General features: G+C 40.1%; 1 protein-coding gene across 3 annotated transcripts in view; it reads left to right on the top strand.

The window, feature by feature from the left end:
• Nucleotides 1–19274, top strand: part of C1qtnf7 (C1q and TNF related 7) — an 87302-nt gene extending 68028 nt beyond the window's left edge. For 2 of the 3 annotated variants that reach the window (XM_070013040.1, XM_070013039.1), the window contains 2 exons: nucleotides 12771–13016; nucleotides 18293–19273. In XM_070013040.1, coding sequence (XP_069869141.1) covers nucleotides 12771–13016; nucleotides 18293–18924 — 878 coding nt within the window. In that variant the 3' untranslated portion in view covers nucleotides 18925–19273. Of the gene's footprint in view, nucleotides 1–12770; nucleotides 13017–18292 lie in introns of all 3 variants that reach the window. The other variant, XM_070013041.1, reaches the window with a different exon arrangement.
• The last annotated feature ends 2003 nt before the right edge of the window (nucleotides 19275–21277 follow it).

Genomic DNA, 21277 nt, shown 5'->3' with positions numbered 1-21277 from the left:
GTGCAGATTATAGAAATTGGCAATGGAATTATATAAATAAGCAACATTCACCCCTAGTCACTCAATGGAAAGCTTCTAGTGGTAAACAAATTCTTCTCGTGTGTGTGTGTGTGTGTATGTGTGTGTGTGTGTGTGTGTGCGTGCGCGCGCGCATGTGTGTGCGCATGCACGCCAGTAGTACTGGGACTTGAACTCAAGGCTTTGCAATCTTGCTTGGCTTTTTTGCTCAAGGTTGGTGCTCTACCTCTTCTTCTGGCTTTTTGATGGTGAGACAAGAGTCTCTAGGATATGTCTGCCTGGGCTGGCTTTGAACCTTGATCCTCAGATCTTGGCCTCCTGAGCCTAGGGTTACAAACCAGAGCCACTGGTACACAGCTGAACAAGCCCTTGCTTATTGTCCTCATGGAGTTTAAGATATACATACCATCCTCATGCAACTATTAGGAAAAGAAAGTAAATATCAGATGGCAATTCCGCTTCTAGCTAATAACAAGCAGTATGAACAAGTTAGTCATCATCTTTGTTATTAATAGCATTACAGTTATTCTCATTAAAACTTAATGATATTACTCATTTAGAATCCAGCTAAAAATTTAACCACCCAAAAATGTTTTCAAACCAAGCATCTAGTTTCAATGAACACTGTAACATGGGCATCAGCTACAAGTAAGGTCTAAATTCGTTATACATGGTGATGATATATATTTATAAAATTTGACAAGTGCCTGGCAAATAGTAGATTCCCAGCAGGTTTCTGCATTGCCTATTCTTTGTCATGATAGACTTGTTTTTGCTTTGCAACAAATAAAATAAAAATATAATAGTTGGGATGTTTGTACATAGGGAAATGGTATTATTAGTTATCAAATATCTGGCTCATGGGGGGAAAGGGGGTTCATCTTTAGCAACAGACCAGAGATTGGGCACACTGGTTAAGGACAGGGAGGATGGTAAGACCTACTGGAAGACATCAGTGGGAGACAACAGTCCAGTACTGCTATAGGAAAGTAGGAAAAGGTATCCCGTTGGCCACTGATACATACTCATCAGTGGTAGCCTTCAGAGTCCATCTGCACTAAAGACTAACTCTTCTGCTCATACCTTGGCATTGAATTAAAATTCATCATTAAATCAACCATTGAACAATAAAGGCTGTAAATGACAAACTACAGCCAGCATTGTACTTAATAGTGAAAAACTAAAGCCATTTCCTCTTAACTCAGGAACGAGACAAGGATGTCCACTCTCTCCGCTGCTCTTCAATCTAGTATTAGAATGCCTAGCTACAGCAATAAGACAAGATGCAAACATAAAGGGGATCCAAATAGGGAAAGAAGAAGTAAAACTCTCCCTCTTTGCAGCTGACATGATCTTGTATTTAAAGAATCCACAGACTCCACTCCCAAATTACTCAAACTGATTCAAAACTTTGGCAAAGTAGCAGGGTATAAAATTAACCCTCAAAAATCAATAGCTTTTCTATATGCCAACAATGAGAAAAGTATGGCTAAAATTAGGAAAGCAACTCCATTCGTAATAGCCCCACAAAAAATACCTAGGAATTAACTTAACCAAAGAAGTGAAGGACCTCTATGATGAAAACTTTAAAAACTTGAAAAAGGAAATCAAAACAGAACTTAGAAAATGGGAAAAACTCCCATGCTCCTGGATTGGAAAGATCAACATCATGAAAATGACAATACTTCCCAAGGCTATCTACAAATTCAATGCAATACCTATCAATATCCCAACCTCATTCTTCAAGGAAATAGAAGAGGCAATCCAAAAATTCATATAGAACAATAAAAGACCCCAAATAGCTAAAATGATCCTCAACAGAAAGAACAGTGCTGGAGGAATATCAATACCAAATTTCAAACTCTACTACAAAGCCATAGTAATCAAAACAGCTTGGTACTGGCACAAGAACAGACCTCAGGACCAATGGAATAGAATGGAAAACCCATAAATGAACCTACAGACCTATAGCCATCTAATCTTTGATAAGGGAGCTAAAAAAAAATAGAATGGAAGAAAGACAGCCTCTTCAGTAAATGGTGCTGGCAAAATTGGCTAACTACTTGTAGAAAACTAAAGCTAGATCCTTATATATCACCCTGCACCAGAATCAACTCCAAATGGATCAAAGACCTCGGAGTCAAAGCAGACACCCTGAAAACATTACAGGATGGAATAGGAGAAACCCTAGGACTCCTTGGCACAGGCCGAAATTTTCTTAATAGAGACCCAGAAACACAACAAATCAAAGAAAGGTTGGACAAATGGGATTGCATGAAATTGTAGAGCTTCTGCATGGCAAAGGACATAGTTAGCAAGATTAATAGAAAGCCCATGGATTGGGAGAAGATCTTCACTAGCCATGCAACAGACAAGGGTCTCATATCTAAAATATACCTGGAACTCAAAAAATTAAATCCCCCACCAACAAATCTTAAAAGAAACAACTGCCCAATAAATAAGTGGGCTAAAGACTTAAAGAGAAATTTCTCTGAAGAGGAAAGAAGGATGGCCAATAGACACATGAAGAAATGCTCAACCTCCCTAGCCATAAAAGACATGCAAATCAAAACAACATCTCACCCCAGTTAGAATGGCTATAATCAAGAACTCTAATAACAACAGATGCTGGAGGGGATGTGAACAGAAGGGGACCTTACTGCATTGTTGGTGGGAGTGTAATCTTGTTCAGCCACTTTGGAAAGCAGTATGGAGGTTCCTCAAAAGACTCCACATAGAGCTCCCCTATGACCCAGTAATCCCACTTTTGGGCATTTACCCAAATGTTCACAAACAAGACCACATTAAAGCGACCAGCACGACTATGTTTACTGCAGCATTATTTACCATAGCTAAGATATGGAACCAACCCAGATGCCCCTCAGTAGATGAGTGGATCAAGAAAATGTGATATATATACACAATGGAATTCTATGCCTCCATCAGAAAGAATGACATTGCCCAATTTGTTAGGAAATGGAAAGGGTTGGAAAAAATTATATTAAGTGAAGTAAGCCAGGCCCAAAGAAACCTAGGTCCCATGGTTTCCCTTATTTGCAATAACTAGTATATGCCTGAGTCAAGCAGAAAAGATCAGGTAAATTGATGTTAGGGAAATTAACCCTAAGATATGTATTCAAATGTTTTTTTTTCTTTCATGCAATTGTTTAACACATTTACAAGATTATTTCTTTGTTGCTTTGTATGTCCCTCCCCCATGGTATAACCCCTGCTTTCACTGTATTTGATGTTGGTATAATTTGTGGAGGGGAAGGGAAAAAACAAATGGTTTAAATAGGGATACAGGTGGATCCATTGCAACAATGAGATGTACAAGTCATTATGTGGAAAAAACGAACTTTACAACTTTGGTGGGGGGGAGGGGGAAGGATAGGGTGAGGGTGTGGGGGATAGGAAGGGGAAACAAAGGAGGAGGCTACAATACTTGATAAGAAATGTACTCATTATCTTACCCATGTAATTGTAACTCCTCTGTACATTATTTTCACAATAAAAAATAAATTTAAAAAATCAACTATTGAATATTGACATTTCTGGATTCAAGCCCATGGCTGCATGTGGCTAACAAAGATGAGCAAGGAAGGATCATTGCTCCAAGATGCTTTTTGTAAGGTGTGCATTACCGTACTTGGATCTGTAGCAGATGTAATTCTTGCAAAAAGCCAGATTCCCCTAAGAAGCTGTAAATCTTTTTCTTTCTTTTTTTTTTTTTTTTGCCACACCTGGGGCTTGAATTCTGAGTGTGGGCGCTGCCCCTGAGCTTTTTTTCCCTTGGCTAGCACTCTTAACACTTGGGCCACCGTGCCACTGGCAGCTTTTTCTGACAGTTAATTGGAGATAAGAATCTTGTGGACTTTTCTGCCCAGGCTGACTTTGAACTGTGATCCTCAGATCTCAGCCTCCTGAGTAACTAGGATGACAGGCGTGAGCCATTGGCACCCGGCTGCAAATCTTTTAAAAGTAGAGGTTGGTTTTCTCATATAGATGGGGGCTCCAATAAATGACCTTCATCTTCCTGCTAGTATTCCCACCGGCTGAGAAATGAAGCAAAGGCCATCTTCACATCAAAGAAGGACCCACCACATGAGAACAAGCAAAGGCTCTTTACCCAGAGCTTCCCAGGAAGCGTGCCTCTGTCACTTGTGTTTATTCAGAGGCTCAAAGGGGAGAGAAGTGGGAAAGTCTTATGAAAACTAGGAAGACTCAAGATGTGTCCTGACCAGAGGCTGTGGTGTGGGAAAGCAGGACACAGCTGGCTAGAAATGGGACATGCTCTGTGCATGCTGAGAGGGGCAGGTCTAGCTTGCCCTGGTTGGACTTAAATTGGAAATGGAGACAAAAATTAAGGAATATGTCAGTTATTGGTCACTAATCAATCCCAGCCATTTGAGGATGGAGGTTACAAGAGTTAGAGATTGGCTTTCTGGATTGTTGTCAGAGGTCTCAGCCTGACTTTCTACAAGAATAGTTCATAGCCAGGTGCTGGTGGTTCACGCCTAAAATCCTAGCTACTTAGGAGGCTGAGATCTGAGGATCACAGTTCAAAAACAAGAGTAGGAAGGAAAATCTGTGAGACTCATCTCCAATTAATCACTAAAAAGTCAGAAACAGAGCTGTGTCTCAAGTGGTAGAGTGCCAGCCTTGAGCTCAAAAGTTCAGGGACAGCATCCAGGCTCTGAGTTCACAGATGAAGACTGACTTTAACTGTGTTGTCAACTTCAATGTGAAATATATCACGATAAAAATTTCCTTGAGGACACACTTGTAACCTGGGGTCAGCAAAGATAGAATCACCATGAAAGAATTGAATTTAATTGAAACTAAATACTTCTGTTCAACAGATGTTGAGAAGCTTTAAAGTCAAGCTGTAGACTGGGAAAGTATTTGCAAAAAACATCTGAAATATATCTAGAACACACAAAGAACTCTTATAAGACAAAAAAAAACCTAGTATGTAGAAAAGAGATGATTTGACTGATGTTTCCCCTGAGATCTATGGGTAACAAATAATTACATGAAGAGATGATTAGGAAACACAGATAAGACATTGTGACACCACCACACACCAATTCATGGGGCAAAATTTTGAAAGCAAAGCCAATAACACCAAAGGATGACAAGGATAAGGAGCAACTAGAACTTTCATACTTGTTGCTGAAGATGCAAATTGGCAGGCAGAGCCTCCATTAAAATAGTTTGGCAGTTTCTTGTAAAGTAAAATAAACTTAGCATCAAGCTTTATAAGCTTAATGTAGTACCTAGAAACTCCAATCAGAAGTGAAAACATAGCCACACACAAAGACCTCAATACATGACTGCTTATTGTAGCTTTAGTTCAGAATAACAAGACTTGGAAAGAAAACTAACGTTCATCATGCACGAAGGACATGGATAGACCCTTTGTGGTACAATGACAGAATGGAACACTCGGCTACAAAGGAAAACGCAGCAACATAGGTAACACTAGAAAGCAATATGGGGGTAAGAGGTAGAGGAAAATGGTAGGTGACTCTGATCCGCATGCACCAGACATGGAAATGGATCGGCCAAATCATAACCCTCTTGTACAACCATTTGTTTAAAAAAAATTTAAAGCAGTATGTTTTGTTATATAGGAAAGCTTTAAAAGTATGCATATTGGATTTTGCATTTTTTTTTGTCAGTTGTGGCGCTTGAACTCTGGGCCTGGGAGTTGTCCTTCAGCACTTCAGCTCAAGGTAAACACTCCACCACTTGAGCTACAGCACCACTTAGGGTTTTCTGATGGTTTATTGTAGATAAGAGTCTCACGGCCTTTCCTGCCTAGGCTGGCTTTGAACCTCGATCCTCAGATCTCAGCTTCCTGGGTAGCTAGGATTACAGGTGTGAGCCACCAGCACCCAGCATTGCATTGGTATTATAGTCCAAAAAGGCAAAAGTATAGTGTCAGAAACAAAGTCTGTGTTTTGCCATGGCCGGGGTGGGGAGAATAACAAGAGAGACAGAGAGAGAGGAGTGGGGGGAGTGGGGGAGGAAGGAAGGGGATAGAGTTGAGAGAGAGACCAAGAGATCAATGACTGGTGTGATGTGCAGAGCCCATTTTAGCAGCCAATAGGGCTAATTCTGTACATAGCTTCTCAGCACTGCATTCAGTCAGTGTCAAATCGGTACCTAGAAATTGACCATAGTAAAGTATTTACACACTAGGAACTATAAAAGCTACAATTATGTTCTGCATTTTTTTTTTTTTTTTTTTTGTCGGTCGTGGGGCTTGAACTCTGGGCCTGGGTGCTGTCCCTCAGCTCTTCAGCTCAAGGCGAGCGCTCTACCACTTGAGCTACAGCGCCACTTCCGGTTTTCTGGTGGTTTATTGGAGATAGGAGTCTCACGGTCTCTCCTGCCCGGGCTGGCTTTGAACCGTGATCCTCAGATCTCAGCCTCCTGAGTAGCTAGGATTACAGGCGTGAGCCACCAGCGCCCGGCTGTTCTGCATTTTTGAGAGCTGCACATTGTTAGGTGCCATGAGAACACTGACTAGATTTGAGCTGAATTCAATAGGGAAATGAAAGCACACACTTACGGGGGAAACGGCCTGCCTGGAGAAGATGGCCTAAGACCTTGGTCTTCAGGTGGGCGGCAGGGAACTCGGAATCACATGTTTCTCAAAGTCAGAGCTCCCTGCAGCATGTTTTTCTACGCATCGATTCTCCCCCACTGCTGCTAACTATGTGTGAAAATGACCAAAGGAAATAGAGACCAGCAAGTGTTATCCATATCTACGTTGTGAATGTTGGAAGAGAACAGTTCAAAGATTCATTCTCTGTGGATTAAAAATAAATAAATAAATCCAGGAAGACATAAATTCAATTAAGTTATTTGAAATAAAAAATATTTTTTAAAAAGGGCAAAAATAAAATGTTGCAAGCAGAGAAAATACTATGAAATGTCAGAGAACAAAGGGAGAATCTATGCAACAGCAATACTCACAAGACAATATGTTGTCTGATCTGTACAACTTGGGGAGTTGAGGGAAGGGAAAGAGGGAGAAAAATGAGGGAAAGGGTAACAAAGAGACAAGAAATGTAATCACTTAATTGTAACCCCTCTGTACGGTATTTTCACAATAAAAAAAAAAATCACAGAATAAAAGAGAAATGTAATCACTACCCTACTTATGTAACTGTAACTCCTCCGTACATCACCTTGACAATAATTTTTTTTAATTCTTCAATTAAAAAAAGGTGAGAAATCTTGTCACCTCAAATGTGATAAACATGAATGCAGAATAGTGATTAATAGAGATTAGGATGGGGGAGCGTAGTATAAAAGAAAATTAGATTTGATCAGGACATGCTGTATGTATGTGTGGAAATATCACACTGATTCCCTTTAACTTATACAGCTATTATGGGTTAAAAAATAATTTTCTATTATGTACATATATAAATATGGAACAGTGGAGCTTGTTGAGACTGATTTGAGGGAAGTAACAAAAGAGAAATCTGATCAAGTTACATTTTATGCCTATATGGACATATTGAGATGAAATCCACTAGTTGGATGGAATCCAAGTAAGTGATACTAGTTTTTAAAAAAAAAAAAAAAAAAAAAAGCTGGGTGCTGGTGGTTCATGCCTGTACTCCTAGATACTCAAGAGGCTGAGATCTAAGGATGACAGCTCAAAGCTAGCCCAGGAAGGAAAGTCTGTGACATTCTTACCTCTAATTAATCACCAAAACCCTGGAACATGACACTATGGCTCAATTGGTAGAACACAAGCCTTAAGCAAAAGAAGCTCAGGGACAGCACTTGGGCTCTGAGTTCAAGCCCTAAGACTAACATGAAAAAAAAAGATTTAAAAAATCTGCACTGTAGTAGGCAACATTAAAAAGATATTAGAGAAGGTATGAAGCACACATGCACGTGTACTCACACACAAACACACACAAATATGAGTATCTATAAATTATGCCAACATATGGCTAAATGAGTAGAAAGATGAGACCACATCTATCCTGTTATTGGCCATCAAAATTACTCAAATTCTGTGGCAGAGATTTTGTTTTCCAAAAATTGAATGATAAAAACCCTTTCTAGAACAGATCATCACTTATAAACAAATACACATATTAAAAGTTGGGACCACCTGAAATTAAAACTGACAATTGATACACCTTGTGAGAGAATATTCAGAATTATAAGGACCTTAGAAATTATGCAGGCTCACCATTTTACTTTGAGGATGAGAAAACAATTGAGGGACTCTGATGATATTCTACCCTAATTCACAAATAAAAAGTGACTTGCCTCTATGCTCAAGGTATTTTATTGCCATGCCAAGACAGCATTCCGATATTGAAAGACAGCAAATTCAAAAGACCATTTCCTGGGTAATTAAGACAAAGAATAAACCCTATTAGAATATGGAGTCCACTGCTGTCTGGTTAAATGTGTGGGCTGTATTCACATCCCTAACTCTTGGAAACAATTCTTTCCTTTAGAGTTCTCCTTGCTTGAAAAGAATAAGGGAGAAAGCAAGAGAAAAACAAGATTTTTTTCCAGTCACTTAAGCTCCATAAATGACATCTATGAATTATATATTGCTGTTGCCAAGGAGATATGAGAAATCCCTATGAAAAAGACACAAAGAAATTGATTGCACCAAAGATGACTAGTCTTAGACGTTGGACAATCGTTCCTCTTTTTGAGTTGTTATGATGGGTTCTTTGTGGGAACAAAGGCCCATTAGTCTGAAAATCCTCAATCATTTATCCATTCAACAAAGAACAAAGAAAACGTCAGTATGGTACTCATTCCCTCTTACTTTCATGCAACCGATAGAGCGAAGGACTATTTTCCTGCCATGTTTACCAAGGATTGGAGTAGTGCCCCCTAACTCTTCCAGGACACCACCTGGGTCTAGACTCTAAAGATTCTACTTCAGAAACTCTCTAATAGGAATCGACTCTTTAACTTAACAACTCTCATTTCCAAGCGGAGAGTCATTTTTTTTTCCTGGACCCTCCACTCAATGGAAAACAAATGAACAGGGAAAGCACTAAATAAACCAATCTGAAAACGAGGCCACAGCACATCAGAGATGGAGAAGCTTCAAAACTGACCAGTCAAGGAAAGCAGGCATTTTGAGCTTATCCCAAAGAAAACAGTTGTTTTAACTGGTCCCTGAGTTGAGCTTTGCAGGATGAATAACTTCCAGGGCCTCTGGCTCTTTGGGATTATATGGGACTATTTTTAGCACAACTATTTCAGAAATCTTTTGAGAACTTGGACCCACCATTCTGTCTGGTACCAAAAGCAAGTTTTTCACTGAACTCTCATGAAAGATCCTCAGATCCCTTATGCACTGAGAATCCTGAAGGAAACCAACTCAGAGCACGGTATGGCATGTTTTTCCTCTTTGTAGAAGTTTGGCAAATGTAGGTGCAGTGGCTTGTCTTCCTTAGGGTAGATTTTTAGTATATTAAACAGGTGGTTCTATATTAAGAATCCAGGAAAAGTGGGGACCTTGTTCTAACTCTCTGGTCTGACTCTAGCTTCACAACCATGGACAATGGCTCCTGGACCTTGCTTCCATGGGGCTAAAGGTCTTTAGGAGGATGACAAGAACTTAGCATGGCTTTGTAGACTATTAAATATTTTGTAAATACTAGGATTTTTTTTTACTGTGGTACCATCATATTACATTTGAAAAAAGCCCAAACTTTATAAATTGTGAACTTTGGATAATACTAAACACTGATGAATATATACTTTTTTTTCCTTCATTCGTTCTTTACTCGGCCTCTACTATCACCGCCCAGTTTCTGTCCTACAATGTGAGTTTGCTCATTGCTAGGGACCAAGCCATGACACCAGATATTGCATGACCTTTGTGAGGGCCTGTCTAGTGTTAAGGCCAGGGAGTTGATTGACACAGGAAAAACAGTTCAACAGAGGAAATCAGGATCCCAACGGAAAGAACATCAGAGCTGCATCACAGAAGAAACTGCGTGCGGACAGGTAAAGGCCCCATCCTATTCCAAGTCAGCACCTCTCCTTATATAGCCAGGAAAAAACAAAGCCTTACTGGAATGAAATCTCCACATTGGAGGACAAGAAGTCCTGTGTTGCCTCTCCCTGATCACCTATTCCCTTTCCAATGATTTCCAGGCCACATGCATTTTCCACTTGAATTAACGATCAAATCCAGCCCTTTGTCCTGAAATCTTATATGATAGCTTCCCTCCCTCAAGGGTTCAGAGACAAAAAAGAAACTCGGTTCAAATCCTGATGGTACCATCTTAGGACAGCTCAGGCACAGCCACAGAGAGACTGTAGAATCTCAGCCTCTCTAAAAGTGACTAAAGAACGTGATAGAAATCATGCATGTTTGTCCTTTGGTGAGTGGCTAACGTCGGATCGCATGATGTCTTGAAGGCTCATTCACCCATGTTGTATTAGATCCTTCCTTTATGAGACCAAATAATGTTTCATTGTATGTGTTTACTATGTTTTGTTTATCCAATCATTGGTCACTAGACACTGGCTACTTCTACATTTTGGCTACCACAGATAATGTTGTTAAAATCTGTTTGAGTCTCTAGGTTTACTTCATTTGAATATATACTCAGAAGTAGAATTGCTAGGTTCTATGGTAACTTCATATTTAACTTTTTTAGAGAATTGCTATAATGTTTTCCATTTCCATCAGCATTTTTTCTTTCTAGAAGCAAAAGTATGCTTATATGTTGTTAGTAATTTCCAAAAGGATATCTCAATCAATGAAAGTGTTAGCTAGCACAACCCTTACATGGACTAAAATAATATTTCTCCAAGTGTTTCCCATCACTAGATTAGCAAACAAAAGATCCTTTGACTGAAAACTTTAGGAACCAGTCTCTACTACTAGTCAACAATTTGGTCTTAAAGATTCAAAACAATCATTAACATGAAAGCTCTGGTATATAATATGTAGTTTTAAATATGTGTTTTAAAAGCTAAAATCCTGTTACATTGATGTCTCTACAGAAATATAAGACAAAAAAAGCTCCAATTAGCAGCCCGAACAGACCTGTTTTAGGATTAGCATTGTTTCCAGAGCTTTGATTTTTCTAACTCTAAAGGAACACAAAAGTATAAAATAAAAACTGCACTTTAGTACACTGTACACATACATTTGCATAATGTAATGCTTTAAAACATATTGAGCTATGCCTACTAATGGATATATTTTCTTTAGGGGATTTTTAAAATATTCTGTAGTTAGATTATGCTGTGTACTGAATTGATTACCTCGTTCCAGTGGTGGTGGTGGTGGTGGTGGTGGTATGTGTGTGAGTGTGCACACACACAGACACATACACACATGCATGCACACATACCAGTACTGGGGCTGGAACTTGGTGGGGGGGGCGAGGGGCACTCATGTTCAGGCTTGGCTTTTTTGTTCATCCTAAGGATCATATATTTACCTTAAAATATCAGGTTGTTCAGCCTATACTGTCCCTCTCCATCCACCCTCAGTCTGTATTCCAGGATTCCCTTCGAATAAAGGACTAGTCCTTCCCCACTTTTGCAGCTTTGTGGAGGGTGAACCCAAGTCCTCTTAAATTAGAACTGAGGCACGCTGCTGCCTGTTTCGTTCAGAGCAGCGTGGCACCACGCATGGCTTAATTTCACACAGCTCTTTAATTGACCCGGAGTGCTAACAGCTTAATGGGGCGCCACAGCATTATATCCTGCAGATTTTAAATTAAAGTTTGAGACTCCCCTCCGGATATGCACGGTACTCCAATTAACGTGAACTGGCATTACCCATGATTATCCAGTGAAAAAGATGGTTTTCCTGAAAAAAATGCCTTTTCCTTCACTCTGTTATCAAAAGCCCAAGAATCCTAAGAAAATGACCCAGGATGCATGCAGAGATTAGTCAGAGAGATATCCAGATGGTGTTTATGTTGACAGAACACTGAGAACAACATAATGGGTGGCTATAGACATAAAAGTACAGAGCAAAGCAATGATATTTAATGTCAAGAATAACTTGTTAGAAAGAACAATTATTGACATACTGCAATTGTTAAGGGATTATGGCTGTGTCACAGTCTCATTTCCTGTACATCATTGACAAAAAGGGCTGGGAAGATGTATGGAGTAAACTGAGAGGGGGCCGGGTACTGATCACACCTGGAAGCCAAGGATGGCAGTTCAAAGCCCTCCAGACAGGAAAGTGTCTAAGATTCTAATCTCTAATTAGCCACCAAAATTCTGGAAGTGGAGCATGGCTCAAGTGGTAGAATACCAGCTTTGAGCAATAAAGCTAAGGGTTAGTATCCAGGCCCTGAGTTCAAGCCCCAGGATTGACACCAAAAACAAAAACAAAAAAAACCTCATGAGCAGTAATCATCTCGTCTCCAAGTGGGTCAACAGTTCCAATACTGATCTTATTCCTTTCCACCTTTCATTTGCTATTTTTTTAAAGGGATAATTTGGCAAAAACTTCATTGAAAAAACTTAAACCAGTCCTTCATCTGCACCAGGGCAGTGGGAACTCTGTGTCAAAAGCGTGTGCTAGCAGCCTGCCATGGGGCTGGGGGGTGGGGGGGAAGGGGAAGAGAGCTTTACACATGTGGAAAAGACACACGCTGGAGTGAGTTCTCACAAATGTGTCTCTTCACGCTCAGACGGAACGGATTATGCGAAACCCTCACCCTGAGAGGGTGCCTTTATGTCCGTGTGTGTTTCTCTTCCAGAGCCAAAGATGTTTGTCTTGCTCTATGTTACAAGCTTTGCCATCTGTGCAAGTGGACAGCCTCGGGGCAACCAGGCCAAAGGAGAGAACTACAGCCCGAAGTACATCTGTAGCATCCCTGGCTTATCTGGACCCCCAGGCCCACCTGGAGCAAATGGTTCACCTGGGCCCCATGGCCGCATTGGCCTTCCAGGAAGAGATGGCAGAGATGGCAGGAAGGGAGAGAAAGGTGAAAAAGGAACTGCAGGTAATATATGAACTCCATTAAAAAAATACACCTTGTTCACCCCACCTGGAAACGATTCCCTCTGTCTTTGCTCCTGCTTTTTTTCTTCTGTATCTCACCATTATTCATCATAAGAATTTAGCTAGGCACCAGTGGTGCCTATCTGTAGTCCTAGCAATTAGTCCTAGCTGAGATCTGAGGGTCATCGTTCAATGCCAGCTGGGGCTTGAGCCTCTTATCTCCAATTAACTGCTAAAAAGCTGGAAGTGGAGCTGTACCTCAACTTTGAGCACCCACTTTGAGCAAAAGAACTCAGAGACAGTATATAGGCCCTGAGTTCAAGCCCTATTACCCATAGAAAGAAAAAATATTATTCAGTCCTTACTGTTCTTCAGATACTGCATTGATCTTTTGACCTGAATCCTTGCATTATTACATGACAACTCAGACAGACATTAGCGTATAGGGGAGTGAGGAATCCCATGGCATGATGAGATGGTTTAGAGGCAATAGGCATAGCAGGTGCGATTTTCATGCCTGCCAGAGGTAGACTGTGATGTTAGATGCCTGAGGTAACCAAGCTCCAAACAATGGCTCAGTGCAAGGATAGAGAGACAGATGGGCAGGGTGAGAGGTCTACAAACTGAACACAGTTGAAAATTAGAAGCCAGACATCCAGTGTCATTCTGTCCTCTACTGATACACTGAATATAGATCCCCCCCGCCCCCGCAAAGGATTCTAGACTTTATTTTTCACAGATGAAATGACAGTAGCCTCACATTGCTATCTCTCCCAGTTCACCGCCTTCCTCCTGGCCTGTAGTAATGAAAACTGAGATTTCTACAGCTCCTGACAGCAACACAACTGTCCCCTCGCCCTTCCGTAATTCCCACTTTTGTCCTACCACAAATAAGTTGGCCTGAGAAGCTTGCCAGACTGTGCCCCCCTTCAAGGTAAACCACGTGGAAATTCCACATAGGCTGCGTGAACTTTTAAAAGAGGATGGGATTTGGAATCAATCTTTGAAAACAACTTTCTGAAGGTAAAGTTGAGACAAAGAATAGGAAGGGAGGGAGAAATCATTAGCTCTAGGAACCATGCTTTTAATCTAACCATCATGATTTCCTGGGTTTCTGTGAGACAATACAACAAAATTCAGATATTGTAAAATAAATGAATTTTCCTTGCAGGAAATAGTTGACAAATGAATAGCTAATAACTATCCACTGTTCACTATTAGATATCTGTAAGTAAAGATACAACATCAGAACCTTGAATCTAGACACTAAATGTAATTATTCAAAAGGCTCTGTCTAGCGGACAGGTTACCACTGAGCCAGGAATATCTTTGGAAACAGATAACAGCATCAAGATTATGGTGAGATATTACTGATACATTTAGTTTTACTGTATCTAAAAATAATATCATTGCCAAATGTATAAACATTGATGTCAGAAAAATCTCCTTTATACTAACAATGAGAGAGAGAGAGAGAGAGAGAGAGAGAGAGAGAGAGAGAGAGAGAGAGAGAGAGAGAGAGAGAGATCTTGGCTCTTTCAGTTACTTATTCTTGGGGAAGCCTTTCTAATCTCTCTCAATTCCCTTGTTTTAAGCCAGTAATAGTAAAGGTGATTGTGAAGCATGAAAACAAGAATACATGCAAACACTTTGGAGCATACCTGCTCTGTAGTAGGCATTCAGTAAATGTTAGCTGTTATATTTAGATCTGCAAAGATAGCCATATGGTATGCTCAAAGTATTTAAGCTGTCCCATGAAATTTTAGTGTCATCTCAGATTTTAGTATTTTGAATCCCTACAGTTTGAATCATATGTGGTTATACTCCATCTCCACCAATCCACCTATGTTCATGTACTTATAACTCTGCTAGTGGCTTTTTACTGGTTAGACATAAGAGTCTCACAAACATTTTTTTCCTGTGCTTTGATCCTCAGATTTCAGCTTCCTGAATAGCTAGGAGTACAGGCATGAGCCACCGACACCCAGTTACCTTGCTTTCTGAGTATATGCAAAAATCCATAAATGGTGGCTAGGTAGATGACATGGAAGGTCAAATACAGAAAAACATACTTCATGGGGAATTAAGAAGAAATTCTTTCTGTCTGGGCTACAGTAGCTAAGCATTAACCAACCATGACTCAGAATTCTCCTCTCTATGCAAGCATTTATCTGAGTAGGGAGAATAATTCCTCCCTTCTTTCTAGTCTTAATCTGTAGGTCCTGAACATATGAACTTTCTTTTTCAGAAAAAAATGAATAACTGCTGTAAATTAATGATCCATGATGATCAGCCAGCAGTTGAGCGTACTAAATATTGTTATAGAAAATCCAAGCATTGAGATTCCAATGTTATGATTCTAATACTAATATTATTCCATTACTATTATTTGCATTCCAATACTTCTTATGATTCAATCTCAGTAGTTTCAACACTGGGAAGTTTAAATCTGAGAGATCAAGCTCCTTCTTTAGACCCAGTAACTATGGCTGACAGGTTTTTGTCCCAGAACCACTGACTACTTTGCCTCTAAGTTTGAGGTAAACTTAGGCTCATTTTCTCCATATTAACAAATGGAATATTTGAAATCAGACAAGGAGTGACTTGCTGGAAATCAGAGGTGGGAGGAGTGAGTTTGTAATGAAATCTTAGGTTTAAAATCATTACTAGGACCAAAATGATTTTTTCGTGTAATTTTGTGCACTTTTTTATTGCAAAAATGCTGTACAGAGGGGTTACAGTTACATGAGCAAGGTAATGAGTACATTTCCTATTGACCATTGTTGCCTCCTCCTTTGTTTTCCCCCGATTAATGCATCAAAGGCCAATGGATGACGACAGAGAAAGAAAGTGCAGCTCCTAATGAAGACAAATGATCATTTAAAAGCCACAGACATTGATTCTAAAGTTAACTTAATAGCAAAATAGCTTGGCTGTTCCACTTCTACCCAAAAAAATGAACAAGGAAATTTCAGACTATTAATATCTTATTTCAATAAAAAGATATCAGAATGTGTTCTTGCTGGAACTAGTAGAGTTTTAACTTAACAACAGAACCCATCTACAGCTAGGGGACAAGACAGTAATCCCAACTCACCAAGAAAGAATCACATTCATTGTTAGAAGTATGCATCATAAATTGTTGAACAGCTGCTTTCCAAAAATTATTAAAACAGAGTACTTGGTGTCTTAAGGATAGATACAGATTTCATTTCCCTTCAATTTACATTGTCCAGAACACTCTATTGCTGACTTTGCCAACTAACTGGGGAAAACAACAATGTTGACGTATGTGTAACATGCAAATAAATGATATCAAAACTATCAAGATTAAAAAGCCTTGGCTTCATAAAAATTCTTGAGAACAAAAACATGGTTAAAAAGAGAAACTGCATCAACTATTTTCTCTGACGGCAAAAGTACATTACAGATCACTGAAAATTTGGTTCCTTTAGGAGAAAATATTCTTATATAAGCACTATTTGTTCAATGGAATTGCTCATAAAACTAGATAACATCTTTTTATGATATTGAGTCATTCCTATTTTTACCCAAAAAAAAGTATATTTGCCTTTTACTTCCAACTGAGTCCACCTTTTTTTTTCTTTCTTTCTTTCTTTTGCATTTAGCCTTTAGTGGATATTCAGATATAAAAATTTGAACATAACTTGGACATACAGAAAATAACCCTGTATGGTGGAGTTTGAATTTGTTGAGATCCTTTCACAACTATTACTTCTCTTCTACATATAAAATAAAAATCAGCCAGATGCTGGTGGCTCACACGTGTCATTCTACCTACTCAGGAGGCTGAGATCTGAGGATCACCATTTGAAGCCAGCCCAGGCAGGAAAGTCCATGAGATTCTTATCTCCACTTAACCACCAGAAAACCAGAAGTGGTGCTGTGGCTCAAAGTGGTCGAGTGCTAGCCTTGAGTGATAAAGCTCAGGGACAGCACCAGGCTCTAAGTTTGAGCCCCACAACTGAGGAAAAGAAAAGAAAAAACTCTCAAAGGCCTTGCTTAAAAGAATCCAACCACACAGCCAAGTCAGCCAGAATTAGGATTCTTGAGTTCAGCCCCAAAGGTAAGAGATAGCTGGACAGAGGGAGATGAGGATGACATGGGTTAGAGTCCCAACTTGCTATGCAAGCGTGCTTCTTCATTACTCTGGGACTAACAGGATTTAGTATATGGTAGTGACACTTATAATACTTTTGTTAGTATGGCATACTGAGCCTTCTCCAGGCATCAGCCACCCTTTACAATTTACACTTCGACCACACTCCCAGTGGTGGAGACGGAGGCAGCTGAGTAAAGCAGGAATGAGTTCAGATCTTCTGCCATTGCTCACTAATCATCAGTCCCCTTAAACAAACTGATTTCTCAATGGTTCACTTTCCTCATTGACAGTGGAAGTAGAAGTTCCTGCTTTTTCATAAAGTGTTTGTTATTTATCCTATTATCTTTAGATAGTTGTGCAAAAATATGGGGTTCAGTTGAACATTCATTTCCTTTTTTGTTGTTTGGGTTTTCTGTTGTTTAATAAACTTGTATGATCTTTAAGTAGTTCCACAAAGGAGCTGCCATTCAACAAAGCATTTCATGAACACAGGGCCTCTTGATCAATGTCACCCCTTTGGTCATTCTTTCCTCCCCCTCAACCTCCCTTCCCTCAGTTTTCTTTATTTTTCAACAGATGCCTTGAACCTCAAGACTGCATTCTTCCCCACTTGCCTCCCCCTTGTAAGGTGTCAATAAGACAGTGCATGCAAATGAAACATTGCTCTTGCTGCATAGTAAATGGTTAATAAACATAAGTACTCTTCATTGTGATTCTTTTATTATTAATACTAATGCAAAATGAGGTGAAATAGTTTCTAAGGACTTGTCTGGTTCTATCTTGCCCCCACCCCCACCCCCAAGAACTTCCTGTAGGGAGTAAGATTATCATAATAAATTCTTCCTACAGTGACCAGTAAGTACCTGGATTTTGGTGAGAAGCAAAGGATTCATCACAAAAGTGAGGGTTAATTATCTTCATTAGTCATGGCGTAAATGAAGACTCTCATACTTGTGAAAATGGATGTAAAATTCTGTTCAAATGTTTCTATGTTTTTAGTGCACTAAGGATTCTTAAAGGATTTCTTACTTAAAGATACACTGTTGCATGCAGGTCGGCTGAACGATTCGTTAGGTTGTGCTGAGATGATGTGGGTAAGCTGTTAGTAACTCTTTAAAGAAACCACTGATCCAAATTATCAACTCTTTTTGAAGGTCTAAGAGGTAAGACTGGACCCCTGGGTCTTGCTGGAGAGAAAGGGGACCAAGGAGAGACCGGGAAGAAAGGACCCATGGGACCCGAGGGAGAGAAAGGAGAAGTTGGGCCGGTGGGCCCTCCTGGAGCCAAGGGAGACCGTGGAGAACAGGGCCAGCCCGGGCTGCCCGGCGTGTGCAGATGCGGCAGCCTGGTGCTCAAGTCCGCCTTTTCCGTGGGCATCACAACCAGCTACCCCGAAGAAAGACTGCCTATCCTATTTAACAAGGTTCTCTTCAATGAGGGGGAGCACTACAACCCCGCCACCGGGAAGTTCATCTGCGCTTTCCCAGGAATCTATTATTTTTCTTATGATATCACGTTGGCCAACAAGCACCTAGCCATCGGGCTGGTCCACAATGGACAGTACCGGATAAGGACCTTCGATGCCAATACGGGGAACCACGACGTCGCTTCCGGGTCCACCGTCATCTACCTGCAGCCAGAGGATGAAGTCTGGCTGGAGATTTTCTTCAATGACCAGAATGGCCTCTTCTCAGACCCAGGCTGGGCAGATAGCTTATTTTCTGGATTTCTCCTCTACGTTGACTCGGATTATCTGGATTCCCTATCAGAAGATGATGAACTGTGAACACCACACCGAGGGACCTGAATCTTCCAAGATCACTGTGGCTGTCACTTGGCTTTCATCTGGGATGCGGGGAAGATGGATCAAGCAGGAAGGAAGGGGCACCAAAGCCGCTCCGCCGCTTTTAAGGAATAGTTCTGGCAGAATTTATCAAAACAAGGTAAAACACCAAAGAGTCGCAACCACACCAAGATGAACTCTATAGAATAGCCTCCAGATATTGCTTTCTCTGGAAAGTCATGTTCGTAAATATTTAAACAAATTGAAAACAATGTTAACAAAAATTTTATTAAATGTCCTTAATGATAAAAATCAGCTGGCAATGTTATTGCCTTATTAAATCTTCATAAAACTATGTTTTTGTCTGTTATTTGAGAATCATAACATACCAAAGTCTTTGACAATTCTCAAATGGCTATAGGCCAAAACACAGATAAGAGATGCTGAGTAGTTTTTGAAGCAAATTAAAGTGAAATGATAAATTTCTTTGTTCGATTATTCATTCTTTCATGCTTGTGTATATTCACCCACTTGTATACATTCAGTGAGATGGGTAAGGGCCAGACACAATGGCACCACATCAGAAGGAATATGAGTTAAGACAAAAACCTTACCTTCATTCATCCTCGCATGTGGTGAGCACATGGCCACAATTCATTGGGAAGAGCAGATTGACTCAAGGCTAAGTGTGCACAGAACCTGCTTTTTCTGGGGCTGTGATTTAGAGAAGAGTTTATACTTAGAAAGACAGTAGGCATACCAAGGGGGGAGTGGGGTGTGTGTGTGTGTTTGTTTGTGTGTGTGTGTGTGTGTGTGTGTATGTGTGTATAATAGAGTCCAAGCAAAGAATTAAACATTGTATTCTCCCATCCCTTCCTCAACATATCATTGTTATTTATATTTGAAAAAGCTGAAAAGCCTAGGGAAAGAGAAAGCCTAGGAAAAGGCAGTTACAGCAGAGATGCACGGCTAATAGGTCATCCTCCCAACTCCTTTAACCTAATGATTTTTCAGGACCAAGATTTTTCCTAAGAGCATTCTCACAAATAAGGACACTACTTTACATTCTAATAAGACATGTATTTCCTATGAATTCCCTAATTCTTAAATTCAAACGATGCCGAGAACATATCCCCTTATATTACTAGTGCGCTGACAGGAGGAATGAGAGGAAGGAAAGGGAAGAGAAGCCAAAACATCTGAACAAATAGTTGTGCCTTCCAAGTCTAAACCTTCCTTAATCCACTCTGCCATTTTGTCACCACCTGAACTATAATTGCCCAGTTACTCTCATCCGTGATTTTTGTCGCATCTGCTATTCCTCTGGATTTTGTCATCAACTTCCCTTTGTCTTTCCTTTCAGGTAAGTTTCATATATTTTTTTTTTAATTGGGGAAATACCATATAGAGGGGTTACAATTACATGGACAAGGTAATGAGTGCATTTCTTATCAAGCATTGTTGCCCCCTCCTTTGTTTCAGATAAGTTTCTATGAATCATTTTCTCTGCTCACTAATTGAATAAGTATTGTAATGATGCTACGTGTAAATCACCAGGCTGCCTTCTGTGAATACAGAAAAACACCAATATGAGCAGGGCATTACCTCCGTCGCCAAATTTCTAAGGATACAAGAAATGACATCACACATACAAAATTGTATACATTCTAGAAAAGAACATAAAATATGCCAAGTACTAAAATGGAGATAGTGACAAAAATGCTTTGAAAGAGAAAGAATGCTTTACTCCCAAATTCCAAGGTGGCTCGGGCATTGTAGAGCACATGGGCAGCAAAGATGGCGCTGAGAGGGAGTTGAGTGGGCAGAGCCCAATTTGCCTTACATTCAGTGCGTAACCAGCCCATGGAAGCTTAGGTGCATAATAAGGTGTGACCTTGACACTGATTGGTTCCTCTTCCTCCCCTGCCATGCCACCCGCTCTTTTTTGCTTTAAAAAGGGTTTGTTCTGTGTTAATAAATGAGTTTTCCTGCTTGACTTGACTCCCCGCTGTGTCTGATTGTCTCCCAGGCTAAGGGAGGCTGGGGAACAGGCAAGCGGCTTCACTTACCTTTCCTCGACCTTGTCTGTCTTTCGTGGGACAGACAAAGACCCAACAGGGCATACCAAGGAAATCTCTGACCCCTGGGCCTTAAGAGACAATAGGACATAAAGTGGTCCAAGACAGAGACAGTGCTCAGAATCAGAGGTGTTGAAATTATTTGATTGGGGAATAATTTTTTAAAAAGGAGAGAAGCCTATAGATTAACTCTATTAAAAACAATATTGGTTATTTAACAAGTTAGCTAACATTTAGTTTGATTATATAAATAGAAACACCTCTTCACCTATTTTCTA

The sequence above is a fragment of the Dipodomys merriami genome, unplaced genomic scaffold (genome assembly GCF_024711535.1).
Source record: "Dipodomys merriami isolate MVZ:Mamm:240054 unplaced genomic scaffold, mDipMer1.0.p SCAF_9, whole genome shotgun sequence".
In the NCBI taxonomy this organism is placed as follows: Eukaryota; Metazoa; Chordata; class Mammalia; order Rodentia; family Heteromyidae; genus Dipodomys; species Dipodomys merriami.
Note: the sequence above shows the minus strand (reverse complement) of the source record. Positions and strands in the feature narration are given on the sequence as shown.